The sequence below is a fragment of the Sminthopsis crassicaudata genome, chromosome 5 (genome assembly GCF_048593235.1).
Source record: "Sminthopsis crassicaudata isolate SCR6 chromosome 5, ASM4859323v1, whole genome shotgun sequence".
Taxonomy (NCBI): domain Eukaryota; kingdom Metazoa; phylum Chordata; class Mammalia; order Dasyuromorphia; family Dasyuridae; genus Sminthopsis; species Sminthopsis crassicaudata.
The window spans coordinates 134,559,343-134,573,699 of NC_133621.1; the positions used below are offsets into that span (position 1 = coordinate 134,559,343).

General features: G+C 32.5%; 1 protein-coding gene across 3 annotated transcripts in view; it reads right to left on the bottom strand.

Annotated features, from left to right (window-relative positions):
* Positions 1–836: 836 nt before the first annotated feature.
* Positions 837–14,357, bottom strand: part of LOC141543288 (uncharacterized) — a 68,243-nt gene continuing 54,722 nt past the window's right edge. For all 3 annotated transcript variants that reach the window (XR_012482402.1, XM_074268276.1, XM_074268275.1), the window contains 3 exons: positions 2,455–2,563; positions 1,118–1,162; positions 837–985 (listed from right to left, as the gene is read on the bottom strand). Coding sequence is in view for 2 of the 3 variants with exons in the window: in XM_074268276.1 (XP_074124377.1) it covers positions 1,135–1,162; positions 2,455–2,563 (137 nt within the window). In the remaining variant the exon portion in view is untranslated. The remainder of the gene's footprint in view (positions 986–1,117; positions 1,163–2,454; positions 2,564–14,357) is intronic.

A 14,357-nucleotide genomic window follows, 5' to 3' on the forward strand; every position in this document is an offset into this window, starting at 1 on the left:
AATTTAAACTTTATGAGGAAAGAGATTGTTTTTCATTTTTGTATCCCTAAGCATTTTGTATAAGGCCCAATCCATAGAAAATGCTTAATAAATGCTTTTGGAGTATTTGACTCTTAAGGCAATAAAGTCTGATAAAATTTTTAGATCTTTACATGAACTGTTGTCTAATTATATCTTCTCTATTCTGTATTTATGAGAAAATGTTGAACCTATTTATTTAAGAATTTAACTTTATGCTATTTGCCTGTTATTCTATTTGAGCTCTTTGGAGGATCTCGACCTTGATAGTTTAAACTATCTCATCCAGTTTCATGTCATCTCCAAATGTGACAAGCATAGCAAATATGATTTCATCCAAATCAATGATAAAAACATTGAACACCACAAATCTCCAGCCCTTCTTGGACCCAGAAGATCCAGATATCCACTAAACTTGGAGAAGGCATAAGAGCATGGACATTTGATATTTTTGTTTTGTTTTGTTTTTGCTATGTTAAAACTGCTTAGTATTTCTTCCCCCTTTTCTTCTAGATACTTAGTGAAAATTGTTTTGCCCACTTCAGTCCTACACATACTGAGTGTAGCTCAGTGGGATTATCAGAAGTATGCTTCCCATGCTCATAGATAGAAATATTCCATTCCTTTTCCAGCAGTCATACACACCAGCAAAAGGCAGTCAGCCACTCCTTGTAATATTTTCATTACATAGTTTTGACTGTTGACTTGGCTATTTTCTATTTCTTTTGGTGACCCACAGGAAAGGTAAGATTGAAATAAAACCTTATCAGCTTGGATGATACCGTAGTGTAATATGCTAAGGTAAAGCAGTGCATTCATTTTTACTATTTTAAAAAGGAAAACATTATTATTCCTGAAAGGAAGACTCAGATGACACCAGCATGGCACTGTTCTTACAAGCCACTCTTCAAAATTCTGGAAAATTCATATCTGAGCTCCTTCCTCTTTGTGCAGAACCATAATGGATCTAACAAGTAAGAAAAAAAAAACAAGAAACATATTTATTTCTATCCACTTAAGAAACTGGTCCCTGAAATGTAGCCTTATATTTTGTTTAATTAGAAGAACTATTTAGAGAAGTGTGAGAGATTTGACTAACCTGCTCTCCTTGGAGTCTCATAGCCACTGGTTTATCTTCACAGGACTAGGAAATAAAAATAATAATTACAACACTTTCAGCTGTAGGTAACCAGAACTGCTCCTTGTGTGGAAAGGAAGGAATCTAGGCTATTGAATAAGGCTAGTAAAGGGAGAGTGAATATGTGAAAATGCAGAATAACACAATTTAAAACTAAAAGGGAATCATAGAGATCATCCTTTCCAAGCCCCTTATTTTATAGATAAGGAAAATGAAGCACAGAGATATTAGTGCTGTGGTAAAAGCAGGGAAAGGCTTGGTGAAAAGGGTGGATGGGTGCTGAAGTTCATATGGGACACAGTTGACTAGATTTGCCTCTTCTATTGCTGGAAATGCTAAAAACTTTATTGATATTGTACAAAGGCAACAAAAGAGTATTTCAGTGCTTATTTGTTGGGTGTAGAAACCAAAACAACTGAGAAAATCAACAAAGCTGACTGCATTCTCACAAAGCAGAAAGCAGTGGTGGAATGTAGAGAGCTGAAATTCCAAAAAGGTATGCTTGAATCAGACAACTGAGCACTTAAGGCTAATTACTTATTCGATGTGAGATAATGGTTCTAAATACATATTTAGATGAGATGGTGATATGATGGTCGCTCCTCACCAGTGTTGCTTGCTGAATGTTTGATAGTGAGATAATCGTAAGCAAGGATTGGAGGGGAGGGAGAGGGGGTAGAAGCCAGAGTCACTTGGCAGGAGGAGGAGGAGGAGGAGAAGGAGAAGGGCTGGAGACTCTGGACTCCAGAATCCAGGATATATCTTTGGCAAACCCCATGGCAGCTTGCCTGCCTCTTTCGATTTATCCTGACTCTAGCTGACCCTGAGACCCTCCAGGGAGCTATCCCGTACTTTACAATGGATTTTGTGAAAATTAAGAATTACTTTTGAATTTTTTTCAGTCACTAACAATAGGAACTAAGAAAAACCCAATTGTTTCAAACTTGTCCTCAAGTATTTCAAAAAAATCTGTGATTTCATCAGTGTGTTTCTTCCTCCTACCAAAGCAACTAGGGGCCTCTACAACTTAGTAGATGGTCATTAAGAGTTGATGTGGTTGAAATATTACTTTTCAGTTAATTTGGTCATGAACACAGGTCTTGCATAAAAGACATGCAAGATGTTATAGATTTTGAGAACACAGGGCCTAGACAAACCATAATGAGGCATTTAAGGAAAGGACTGTAGTATAGAAAATTTTTATAGTGTTAAAATTATGTTTGCTAAGAACTGAGTGAATTGGTTTCTTCCTATTTGACAAATTCATCTCATTTTCAATGAAAGAAATTTTTATTTACCTTAAAGAGTAAGGTGATATTGTGGCTGATTTCTTCAAATGATCTCTTTGTGTGGATAATATGGAAGGCATTCTAGGAGCTTTTCTCAGATTCTGTGAACTCTTTTTGCCTAAGGAATCAATGACATTTTTCACACCGAATTACATTTCAATATTTGTTTAGAAATTGCCTAATACTAATTGTAATGCTTGTTCTCTAGTTACTGAAATAATTATTTATTATGTGTTTTTCTAAAAAAAACAGTTGAAATAGGGCCAAATTTGTAAGAATATGAGCTATTCTTTAAATGATGAATATATATAGTCAAGGAAATATGTGTAGACAATTTTAAAGAGGAAGAAATCAAAGCTATCACTAGACAAATGAAAAAAAAGTTCTAAATCATTAGTAATAAAATGTGAATTAAAATCAGGTGCCACTTCACAATGACCAGATTGGTTGATTTGATTAAAAAAAAAAAAAAGAAAATGCTGTAGAGGATCTAGGAAAATAAGTACACTAACATACTATTTGTAGAATTATGAACTAGTTCAATCATTCTGGAAAGCAATTTGGAATTATACTATTACACTCTATATATCTTTTGACCCAGAGATATTGCTACAAACTCTATACTTCATGAGATCAAAATAGAGGGGAAAGGGCCCATATGTACCAAGTATTTACAGCAACTCTTTTTATTGTGCCAAAGAATTGAAGAGAGGCCTGTAATCTTGGGAAATAGTTGAAGAAATTATGATATATGATGACTATAGTGGAATACAACAGTGCTGGAAGACTTGTATGAACTGATACAAAATGAAATAAGCAGAACCTGGAGAAATTTAGCCCTTTATAGAGTGGGAGTGGGGGAAATGAGAGAACTTTGAATTGAAAAAAAAAACACTGACAAAAATTTAAAAAAAAGAAAGCTTCCAAAACATGGTAGTGAAAAAACTTCCAATGAAACTTCATATTTCCAAAAGAACTACACAACTATTAGATTATCTTCCTAGCCCCTCTCTCCCAATTCATCAATTAGAAAGAGTAAATTCTGGGTTCATGACTCAGAACATGCCAAAGCTTATAGACTATTCAATTTAGGAAAATTCAAAGCTGCTGGGATTCCCTTACTAACAAAGTTATAAATGTTCATTTGTTTCACTATGCTAGTATTTTTATTTCCAATGTAGCTAAAAAATATTATCAAAAGGAGCTTTGAATTTTTTTGTAGTCTATAAGCCCCAACATGTTCTGAGTTTTTCCATTACTGGCTCAATTTAACAAGGCACTAAAAAATGCAACTAAAAACATCAAAGACAAGATGAGGAAAAATGAAACAAGTAACCACAAAGTAATTACTACAGAAAGAAATAAACTGAAGATTACCTCTGTTGCTGGTACTCCAGCTTCAAAAATGCTTTTACCTATTCTATGTGCTTCTCTCATATGGCCCTACCTTTCTCATGACTACTGTAATTTTAGGCACAATCCCTTTGAAATAAAACCTTAGTAATATCCTGGAAGGCTTTACCTCATCTCCTTAATGGATTGGAGCCTGTGAATTCAATTATCCTTGGAGTAAGCCTAAGTAGAGAAGAAAGTTGACTGCTGAGAACAGGCTAGTGCCCAGAAGAATAAGTCTCAGAAAAAGTATAGAATAAGACTGGCACTCATTATCTTTGCCAAAAAAAAAAAACCCATATGGAATCATGAAGAGCTACTCATAACTGAAAAACAACAATAATAAATGTAGCAAATGGAACAAAATTGAAAGGAAAAGAAAAAGGGAAATTAGAAAGGAAAGTTATGTGAATTACAAAAAAAGGACATTGTTAGTAATACAATGGAAATGTGGAAATGGAAGACTTTAATATTCCTCTGTCAGAGATTGATAAATCAAACAAAAATAAATAAGGAAATCAATTAGCTCAACAGAGCTAATTAGTTTTAAATGACCAGTGGAATGAATGGAAATATGAAAGAATATTAAGTTTTCTGTAACAAAAGAATAAGTTCTTAGCATCCCATAGTGTCTTTGAAAGAGCCATAATGTACTAGAGTGTACAGGAATCATAAACAATTATAAAAAGGCAGAAAAAATAAATACACATTGTCATTACTAAGTAGTAAAACATTCTGATCTTTCTACCATAAAACTTTTGTTGAGAAAAGAATTAGTGAATAAATGGAGAATACCAAATACCATCAAAAGAAAATTATATAGATTATATTTTAACAATTGGGAAAATACTTATTTCTGATGAAAAAGTTAGCTATCTATATAAAGTCAGATTATCAACTTGTCAGAGGTAAAATCAGAATTACAAAAAAGCAATGAGAAAAATGAAAAAAAGTATAAAACTGAAACAACTAAATTCTCAATTAAACAGGATGTAAATATGGAAAATGCACAACAGAAATTACTCCAATTACATAATTTTGCATAAATTGTCTCAGCAAGCATATCAAAAGAGCTTCAAAACTATTATAATCAGCAAACATCTGACTTTGTTGGTAAAGAGAGCAAGATAACTTGTTAAAGACAGCATTGATTAGAATATAAATTTGTAAATTTTTAACAGGAAATGTGATCAATAGTCATCTTATAAATCCGAGAGAAACAGTGGAGGATAAAGCCAGTTTATAGAAAATTTGATAAGACCTTCACATAAACAAAGGAATTCTGGGAGTATTTAAGGGCAAAAAGGAAAGAACAAGCAGAATAATAATAGAAAAGATATATAAAAATCATTGTAACAAATTTTTTCTGCCAAGGGTAATGGAACCCCTGTACTTAGACCCTAACATTACATGCACTTATGTATTTACTTCTAGGAGAGGTAGAAATGGTACTGAGAAGAAAAATCATCTTTATTTGTCAAGTATAAATAGAAAAATAAATCCAATATAGAAGTGACAATTGTAGAGACATTGAGGAATTGATTAATACCGAAACATTAGGAAGTGAATACCAAAGACATGGACATTATCTTGGTTCTAATTAGGTGATTGAAAGGTCATCAATGGCCATGGGTGAATTCTCTGTGACAGACTTAATGAGGTCATGGACAAATGTTGCACAGGATGAGCAAGCATTATTGGAGAGAACTTCTGAATCAATGAGATCATAGATCCATGTGAATATTTTGAGTATAGATTTGATAAACTAAACTAAGAACTGATGGGCTAAAATTGATTAGTTAACCCACTTTAAAAAAGAAACATCAAATTACCAAAATGTAACAAACCAGACAAATTTATAACCATCAGAGAATAAATAATATTAGCAGAAACTACTACATTCACTTCATTGTATATTAGCAAAACTGGGGATTCAAAGGCAGTGAATATATATCTATAAAAATGATTTTTAAAAATTTTGTTTGGACCTGTGATTTTATGCACATTGGGAGCTCCCAGTAAGAATTTTCTACAATGTTGCTGACCATCATTGCAATTCATAGTCATAGAGTAGTTTTTAGTCCCATAGCTAGATCATATCATAGATAGGACTTGAATCCATCTTCTTGACTTCAAAGCCAGTTTTTTATCCATATGTCTATGTCTTTCATACACACAAACAAAATACCTAATTTAACAAAAACAAGAGATGAAATCAGAAATAACCTAATTGAAGAAAAATTCTAAGAAAAAGAAATGACAGAATTGGAAATAATCCAAATCCTATCCAAAAAAGTATACATAAGATTAATTGGAGTACATGAAAGCTATGATTTAAAAAAAGAATCTTGATACAATAAATACAATTTATAAAATGAGGGTTTAGATTGGATTATGTCTAAAGTCCCTTCTAACTTTTAAAGCTTTTTTCTTATGATTCTAAACACTGGCAAAGTAGAAAAAGTTTAACTCCATTTGCAGATGACTTGATGGATTATTTAGAAAATTCCAGAGAATTAATGAAAAACTACTTGAGATGAAAACTTCAATAGTATTAAATTATTATTAAAAACCCATAAAATCATCATTCCTATAAAATACTTCACAAAATTAGAAGGAAACAGTATGAAAATTTCCTTTAAAATAATTAACTGAATAACTTATGATACATGAAAATTATGAAATATTATTTTATAAGAAATGATCAGCAGGATGATTTCAGAAAGCCTTGGAGAAACTTACATGAACTGATGCTAAGTAAAGTGAGTAGAATCAAGAGAACTTTGTACATAGAAACAAAATTATGGGATGATCATCTTTTTGGTTGTTGTTTGCTCACTTTTTTCTTTCTCATTTTTTCCCCTTTTTGATCTGATTTTTCTTGTGCAGCATGATAAATATGGAAATATGTTTAGAAGAATTGCACATATTTAACATATTATATTACTTGCTGTCTAGGGAAAGGGGTGGGAGAAGAGAAAGAGAAAAATTTGGAAGACAAGGTTTTGCAAGGGTGACTATTGAGAACTATTTTTGCATATATTTTGAAAATAAAAAGCTATTATTTTAAAGATGAAATAATTAAAATAGGAGAGGATTCTGGGAAGAGGCAAAATAGGTCAGAAAAATCCAAGATTTCCAAATTTCCCCCACAAAGACGAAATAGCACCTCAGGATGAATATAGAGCAATAAAAATAAACTAGAATTAGGGTAGAACAGGTTTGGCAGGTAAACACCTTCTGGCTAATTCCTTTGAAACAACAAGCAACAAGCCCTGGGGCTAACTAGATTAAGGAGGTAATCTCAGACTCAGCCACAATAACTTTCAATCTGCAATCAGTGTGAGAGTTAGACATTTGAGTCAGAGAAGATTGAGAGAACATATAGTGATAAGGATTGCCAGGCCCAGTTGTGTTGAGATGTGGTCCTGGGCAAGAAGAAACCAACATCCATCTGGTGAATGTAGAAGCAATGGGGCAGAGATGATGCTGCCTGTGGGTACTTATAGGAGAGTGAAATTCTTGGTTTCAATTCCAGACCAGAAGGGAGCACTGACGGCAGAGGCACTATCATACAAACCCATAACTAGAGGCTGCTATTTTTTTTTTTTTTTTTTTTTTAATGAGCAGACAAAAAAAGAACCTAACCATAGAAAATTACCATGGGAATAGAGAAGATCAGCATTCATTTTCAGAGGATGATATTGAAGTGAAAAAAAAAAAAAAAAGCTTCTCCTTCCCCAGTGTTGTCAAATAGTCACCTCCTCAAAAAGATTTCATTGAATTTCTCAGAAAAGACTTAAAATCAAATGAGGGAAATTGAAGAAAATAAAAAATAAGAATAAGAAAAATAAGATTATGAAAAGAAAGTCAACCAATTAGGAAAGAAGAGCCAGTCTCAAAGAAAATAATTCTTTGAAATTTGAAATACAAGATCCAGGAGAAATATAAGATAAACATCAAAGGCTATTTGCAGGGGATGCAATAAGGACAAACTGTTTATGTTTTATATGTGGAAATAGGATTGTCAATAATTGAGTAGTTTGAGAATATGATGCAAAACTATTTAGGAAAATATAAAATAGATTAATTTTCTTTTACAAATGAGGTTTGAGAGGAAGAAATGACATAGAGGAATTACAAAGAAGAGGAGAATTGGTAGTTCTGAAACCTTACTCTCATCTGAAATGGTTTAAAGAGGGAAATATGTATGTGTGTGTGTGTGTGTGTGTGTGTGTGTGTGTGAGTGTTTGTACTGAATTTAGACTCTAAATTCAGAAATAAATAAGAGGATAAGGGAATGGGGTGAAGGGAAGGATAAAGGAAAGATTTTTAGAACCATACTCTGATGAGGTTGAAGAAGGAATATATGCTCAATATATGCTCCCCCTAAAGACCAAGGACTTTTATTTATCCTAACTCTTGCTGCTCCTGAGATTTCCAGGGAGCTAGTTTGGACTTAACACAACATATTTAACATATATTGAACTACCTGCCAACTAGGGGAGGAGTAAGGGTAAGGAGGGGAAAATTTGAAATACAAAACATTTGAAACAACATTGACAAGGGTCAATGTTGGAAAAATTACCCATGCATATGCTTTGTAAATAAAAAGCTTTAATTAAAAAAAAAAAAATTAATGAATCAGCAAAGAAGAAAGAACCCTACCATTGAAACATATTATGGGAACAGGGAAGACCAGTGTTCATATCCAGAGGATACTACTTTAGTAAAAATAAATAAATAAATAAATAAAAATAAAAGCTTCTGCCCCAAAGGATAACATGAAATGGCTCCCTGCCCAGAGAGAATTTATAAATTCAAAAATCAAATTGGGGAAAAACTAAAAAAATAAAAATAAAAATAAAAACCATGAAAAAAAAAGAAGAACCTTACATAAAGAAGTTAACCAACTAGAAAAAGAGATATAGAGTCTCAAAGATGAAAATAACTCTTTGAAAATTAGAATTGGGCAAGTGGAAGTAGTGAAGCTATGAGAGACCAAGTAGTAATAAAACAAGATTCTAAAGAAGGAAAAAATAGAAGAGAATGTGAAACATCTTATGAGAAAAATGACAGATTTGGAGAACAGATCAAAAAGAGAAAACATAAGAACAATTGGGCTATACAAAAAGTTGTGAGCAAAAAGAGAACCTTGACACAATAATGCAGGATATAATCCAAGAAAATTGTCCTGGAGTGATAGAACACAAAGTAAAAGTAGAAATAGAAAAAATTCACTGATCCCCATTCTCAAAGAGATCCTTTGTCTTAAACTCACAGGAATATAATTGCCAACTTTTGAAATAAAAGCAATAAAAAAAATTTACAAGAAACCAAAAAAGAACAATTCAAATATGCTGGAGCTACAATCAGAATTATACAAGACTTATCAGCAGCAATAATAAAAGACTGCAGATCCTGGAATCATTTCTACGGACAATCAGAACTAGGCCTGTGGCAAAAATATCATACACAGCAAAATTATCTATAGTTTTTAATGAGAAAAAAAATGGACATTCAAGGAACTTGCAGATTTTCAGGACTTTCTATCAACCAAATCCCAACTTAACAGAAACTTTAACATATAAGAGTCAATATGAAAGATCAGTTTTAAGGAACTTAACATGAACAAACTGTTTGAAGATGGACAAACTGTTTACGTTTTTTTTTTTGTTTTGTTTTTTTTTTTTAACATGGGAAAATTTATACTTTATGTTTAAGATCCACATCAACAATAGGGTAGCTCAAAAGAAAGATTGGCAGAGTCAAGGTAAAAATAATAATCAGGTTATACAAATGAAGTGCAGAGGAAGAATAAACACAAAGGCATTAGTGGGGGAGGGAGGACTTGTAGTTCTGAAAATCTACTCACATTGGGAATGAGTTCAATAGGCAACACAATATATATACTATGAAGGGTATAGCACACTCTAAAATCTACAAAGAAATAAGGAGGGAGGGATGGACAGATGGGGAAGCAAAGAGTGAGGGAAGAAGGCAAGGGTGGGTTTCCTGGGTGGGGGAAGATTAAATAATAGCAAGGCAAGTTATGGAACAGAATGTATTTAAAGAGACAGAGGTAGGAAAGACATATATGTGTGTAAGGTGTGTGTGTGTGTGTGTGTGTGTGTGTGTGTGTGTGTGTGTGTGTGTGTGTATATTTATCGACATGAGTATATATAAATAATATTTTTTCTCAATTGTAGTTTGCTTGGGAATGGGGGTAATGAAAGGGAGAAAAAGAATGAAATAAATAAAGTGTGCAGCAGAGAATCAAAGAACAATTTAAAAGGAAGTAAAGAAAAAATGGACATTCATGAATATAATTTCTTCTATTAACATATATATTTTCTTGATCTGACAATTTGTTATACATTTTGAATCCTCTGATATTTTGCTGGGCACTACTAGAATATCAATGCTCTCTCAGTTTTGCTTTGTTTTGTATTACTTTTGTTTTTCTTTTTTTCTTACCATTTTTTCAAACAAAACAAATTTTTAAAAAGATTATCAATTTAGCAAAATGCTATGTTCACTGTGAAAACTTGTCACCATATCAGTAGGCTTACTGTTTAGAAACAAGTAGCAGTAGTGGTGTGCTTAGAATCCAGGAACAGATCCTGGTCTCCGTTTAAGATTTTAGCCCAGTTTGAAGTCTGCAAAGTAAAAACAAGGCAGGAAGCCTAGGCCACATTTACTTTGAACCCCAAGAAAACAGCAACAGAATTGTTCCAGACATTCTCTCCAGAAATGCAAAACCTGCCCATTATAAAAAAAAAATAAAGTAAAAAAAGGATTACTATGGCAGAGGAAGGGAAGGAGAACAGTCTCCAGAGTGCCAGGAAGGGTCTACCAAGTTAAACATACAGCCCAAGGAATCTTGGTCACAGCTGCCACTTGTTCATAACTTGCAGAGATTAGTGGGAAAATGGGAAGATCACATGAGCTACCTTGTGATTTTGGTTTACTTGGTTATTATCCTCTTAGGGGACTTAAAAGAACATGAAAAATGAAAGTATTAAGTTGATTACAGAATCACATTTGATGTTCAGAAATTATTAAATTGGAAGATGTCTGAAGCTGTCCAAGTACAGATGCACTGCCAAGTATCAGTCAAGTATATGAATCACATAGTTAGTAAACATTTATTAAGCACCTATTCTGAATCAGGCACTGTGCTGGGGATGCAAAAAAGGGTAAAATACAGTTCTTCCTGTAAGAAGCTCACAATCTACTGGATAAGAAAATATACAATCATGTATAAAAACAAGCTGTATATAGGACAAATTGGAGATAATCTCATTGTGAAGCCACTAGAATTAAAGGGAAAACAAGAAAGGCTTCTAGTAGAAGGTGAGATTTTAATTTAAACATGAAGAATTGAAAAGTGAATATTAACACAGAGAAGAGAAAACCACAAGTTAGTTGGCCATATCCAAAGAAATTTGTGAACTAAAGATTTTTCTAAGATAGGCTGCTTTCTAAAATTATGAAGAACCATTTCCATTATCTCATTTGCTCAATGATCTCATTCTTCAGCATGGTGTATGGTTGAGATAAAATGAAAACTGAAAGACAATTTAACCTGACTCCTTTGACAACATTCAAATTATAAATTCACCAGCAATGTTCTATGCAGATCTACTTAAGACTTCTGCTTACTCCAATGTTAACCTAAAAGACTTAAATAGGGTTTTTCCAAGAAATTGATGGTATCAGAAATATACTTCATTTGCTAGAACAGGACTTAGTATAAATGAAATGTTAATGGATATAAATGATATACTTCTTGGTTTTAAAGTGACCTTTCACTCAGTGATCTCAGGAATGCAAACATGAACACACACACACACACACACACACACACACACACACACACACACACAAACTCATTTACTCTATAGAAACAAAACGTAGAAAATCTTGTATCCAGAGTAAACAATCTGACATTTTAATTGAAAATCTAGTCATCCAGTTTGGTGTTTATTTGAAATATTCCCTACTAAAACAGTATATGCTATATATAAACCTGGTCTTTACCATTTTATAGCTCAGCATGCCATAATTTGGACATGACATTTGTCATGAGAAAGTTTTATTTTCTTTAGTCTCTGATTAAAGCCTCTAATTGAAGAGAATCCAACTTTTTCTCTTTCTCTGTGAGAATATGTATATATTTGTATAGGAGAGAGTTAATTGGCAGGAAAGAATATTGGGGGAGACTGGAAAACATAACTATGAATATTAGAGTTTTTAAAGATTATTAATATTTACTACTTACTATTTAAAGATTATTACTATTATTATTACTACTCTGAAATCAATTTACAAGCATTTATTGAGTACATACTACATACCAAATATTTTCCTAAGCACTTGGGACCCAAAGAAAGTGGGAGAAGGGAAAGTAATTGAGATCTTCAGGGAATGAACATTGTAACAGATCAGACAATGGTTAAATAATAGGTAAGTGCAAATGTAACACTTTCTTGGTGTCACACTCAACTTGTACTATATTCACAGGCTGAGTTGGCCAGACCAATAATTGTCCTCAGGTTTCTAGGAATAACCCTATAGGTATATACATATATATATAACATATACATATATATGCATACAAATATAAGTGTAAATACATATGCATATATATATATATATTTTTCAACATTATTACCTCAAGTCCCAACTAGGGTACTTCCCATTAATAAACTGTAGACTTAACTAGCTTTGGGCAAAAATACTTAAAGGTTTCTCTACTTGTATTTTATGTAGCATTCCAGTCCTACATCCCTGCTGAATACTAAGGAAGAGTTACAGAGCAATTATCAATATATTTTATATCTTCAGCATGCGAATGATATCATTGTTTTATCCCTTAGCTGAGATAGATCATAAAACTGTATTCTAGAGCTGAAGTTCTAAAGCTATGTGACCTTTCATTCATTCACTAAAGAAGCAATTGATAAATATTATGTGCTAGGTACAGAAATAACCAAGTTCCTGCCCTCAAGGAGCTTACATTAAATTAGGGCAGAAACAACAGGTACATCAATATAAAAGATAAAGTAAATTCAAAGGATCTGGCTATGTATGTGTGTTGAGGATGGGGAAGATGCCCATAGCCATCATAGACCTCTATCATAGAAAAAGAAATTCCTCTGGTAAAATAGAAACAAATGCATATGAATGAGGCAAAAAAGTGGTCTTTGAGTGAGAAAGATTCAGGTTCAAATGCAGGCTGTGTTGCAAACTAACTATATGGCTAAAGGCAAATACCACTTAAATCCCCAATGATGAGACTTTTATTGCAAGTGGTCTATATCCTTCCACTTAAAAAATCACAACCATGGAGATTTTTAAAAATAATGTTGGTGGAAGTAAAATGGATAAATTTAATGACATCTAATTAAAATGTTTTGCACAAATAAGCAAGATTTGAAGAAAAGCAGAAAATTGGGAAAATACTTTTCTAGCAAATTTCTTTGATAAAAGCTTCATTTCTCAACTATATGGAAAACTGAATCAAATCTTTAAGAATACAAGTCATTCTTTGGTTGACAAATGATCAAAGAATATGAGCAGACATTTTTCAGAAGAAGAAATCAAAGCTACTTATAGTCATATAAAATGCTCCAAATCACTATGATTATATAGAAACACAGATTAAATAAAAAGTCTCTGAGGTACTACCTTACATCTACCAGATATAACGGAAAAGGAAAATGATAAATGTTAGAGGGGATATGGAAAAATATTGCCATTATTGGTAGAAATTGTGAATTGATCCAATCATTCTAGAGAGAAATTTGGAACTCCTGGAAAAGATATAAAACTTGCATATCCCTTGACCCAGCAATACTATCCCAAGAATCAAAGAAAAATGAAAAAAATATTTGTATATACAAAATTATTTATAGCAGCCCTTTTTGTGGTAACAAAGAATTGGAAATTGAGGGGATGTCCATCAATTAAAGAGCAACTGAAAAAGTTGTGGTTTTATGTGACTGTGATGAAATATTATTCTAAAAGAAATGATGCTCAGGATGCTCTTGGAAAAACCTGGCAAAATTTACATGAACTGAAACAAAGTGAAATGAGCAGAACCAGAAGAACATTACACATAGTAACAGCAATATTAGTATAACAATCAATTATGAATGACTTAGCATTTTTCACAACACTGAGATAATTCTGAAGTATTAATGAGGGAAAATGGTACTGATCTCCAGAGAAAGAACTAATGGAATCTGAATGCATATCAAAAGTATCACTTTATTATTTTTTTCTTTTTTTGATCTGCTTTTTTTTTTTGTAACATGGATAATATGGAGATGTCTTGTATACCTTCACGTGTTTAATCTATATCATACTACTTGCCTTCTCAAGGAGGGGATAAGAAATAAAAGGAAAAATATGGAACTCAAAATTTTTTTAAATGAATATTAAATTCTGGGATGGAAAATGCCATCCATAACCACAACTATGGAGACTAAATATGTATTGAAGCATGGTTTTTT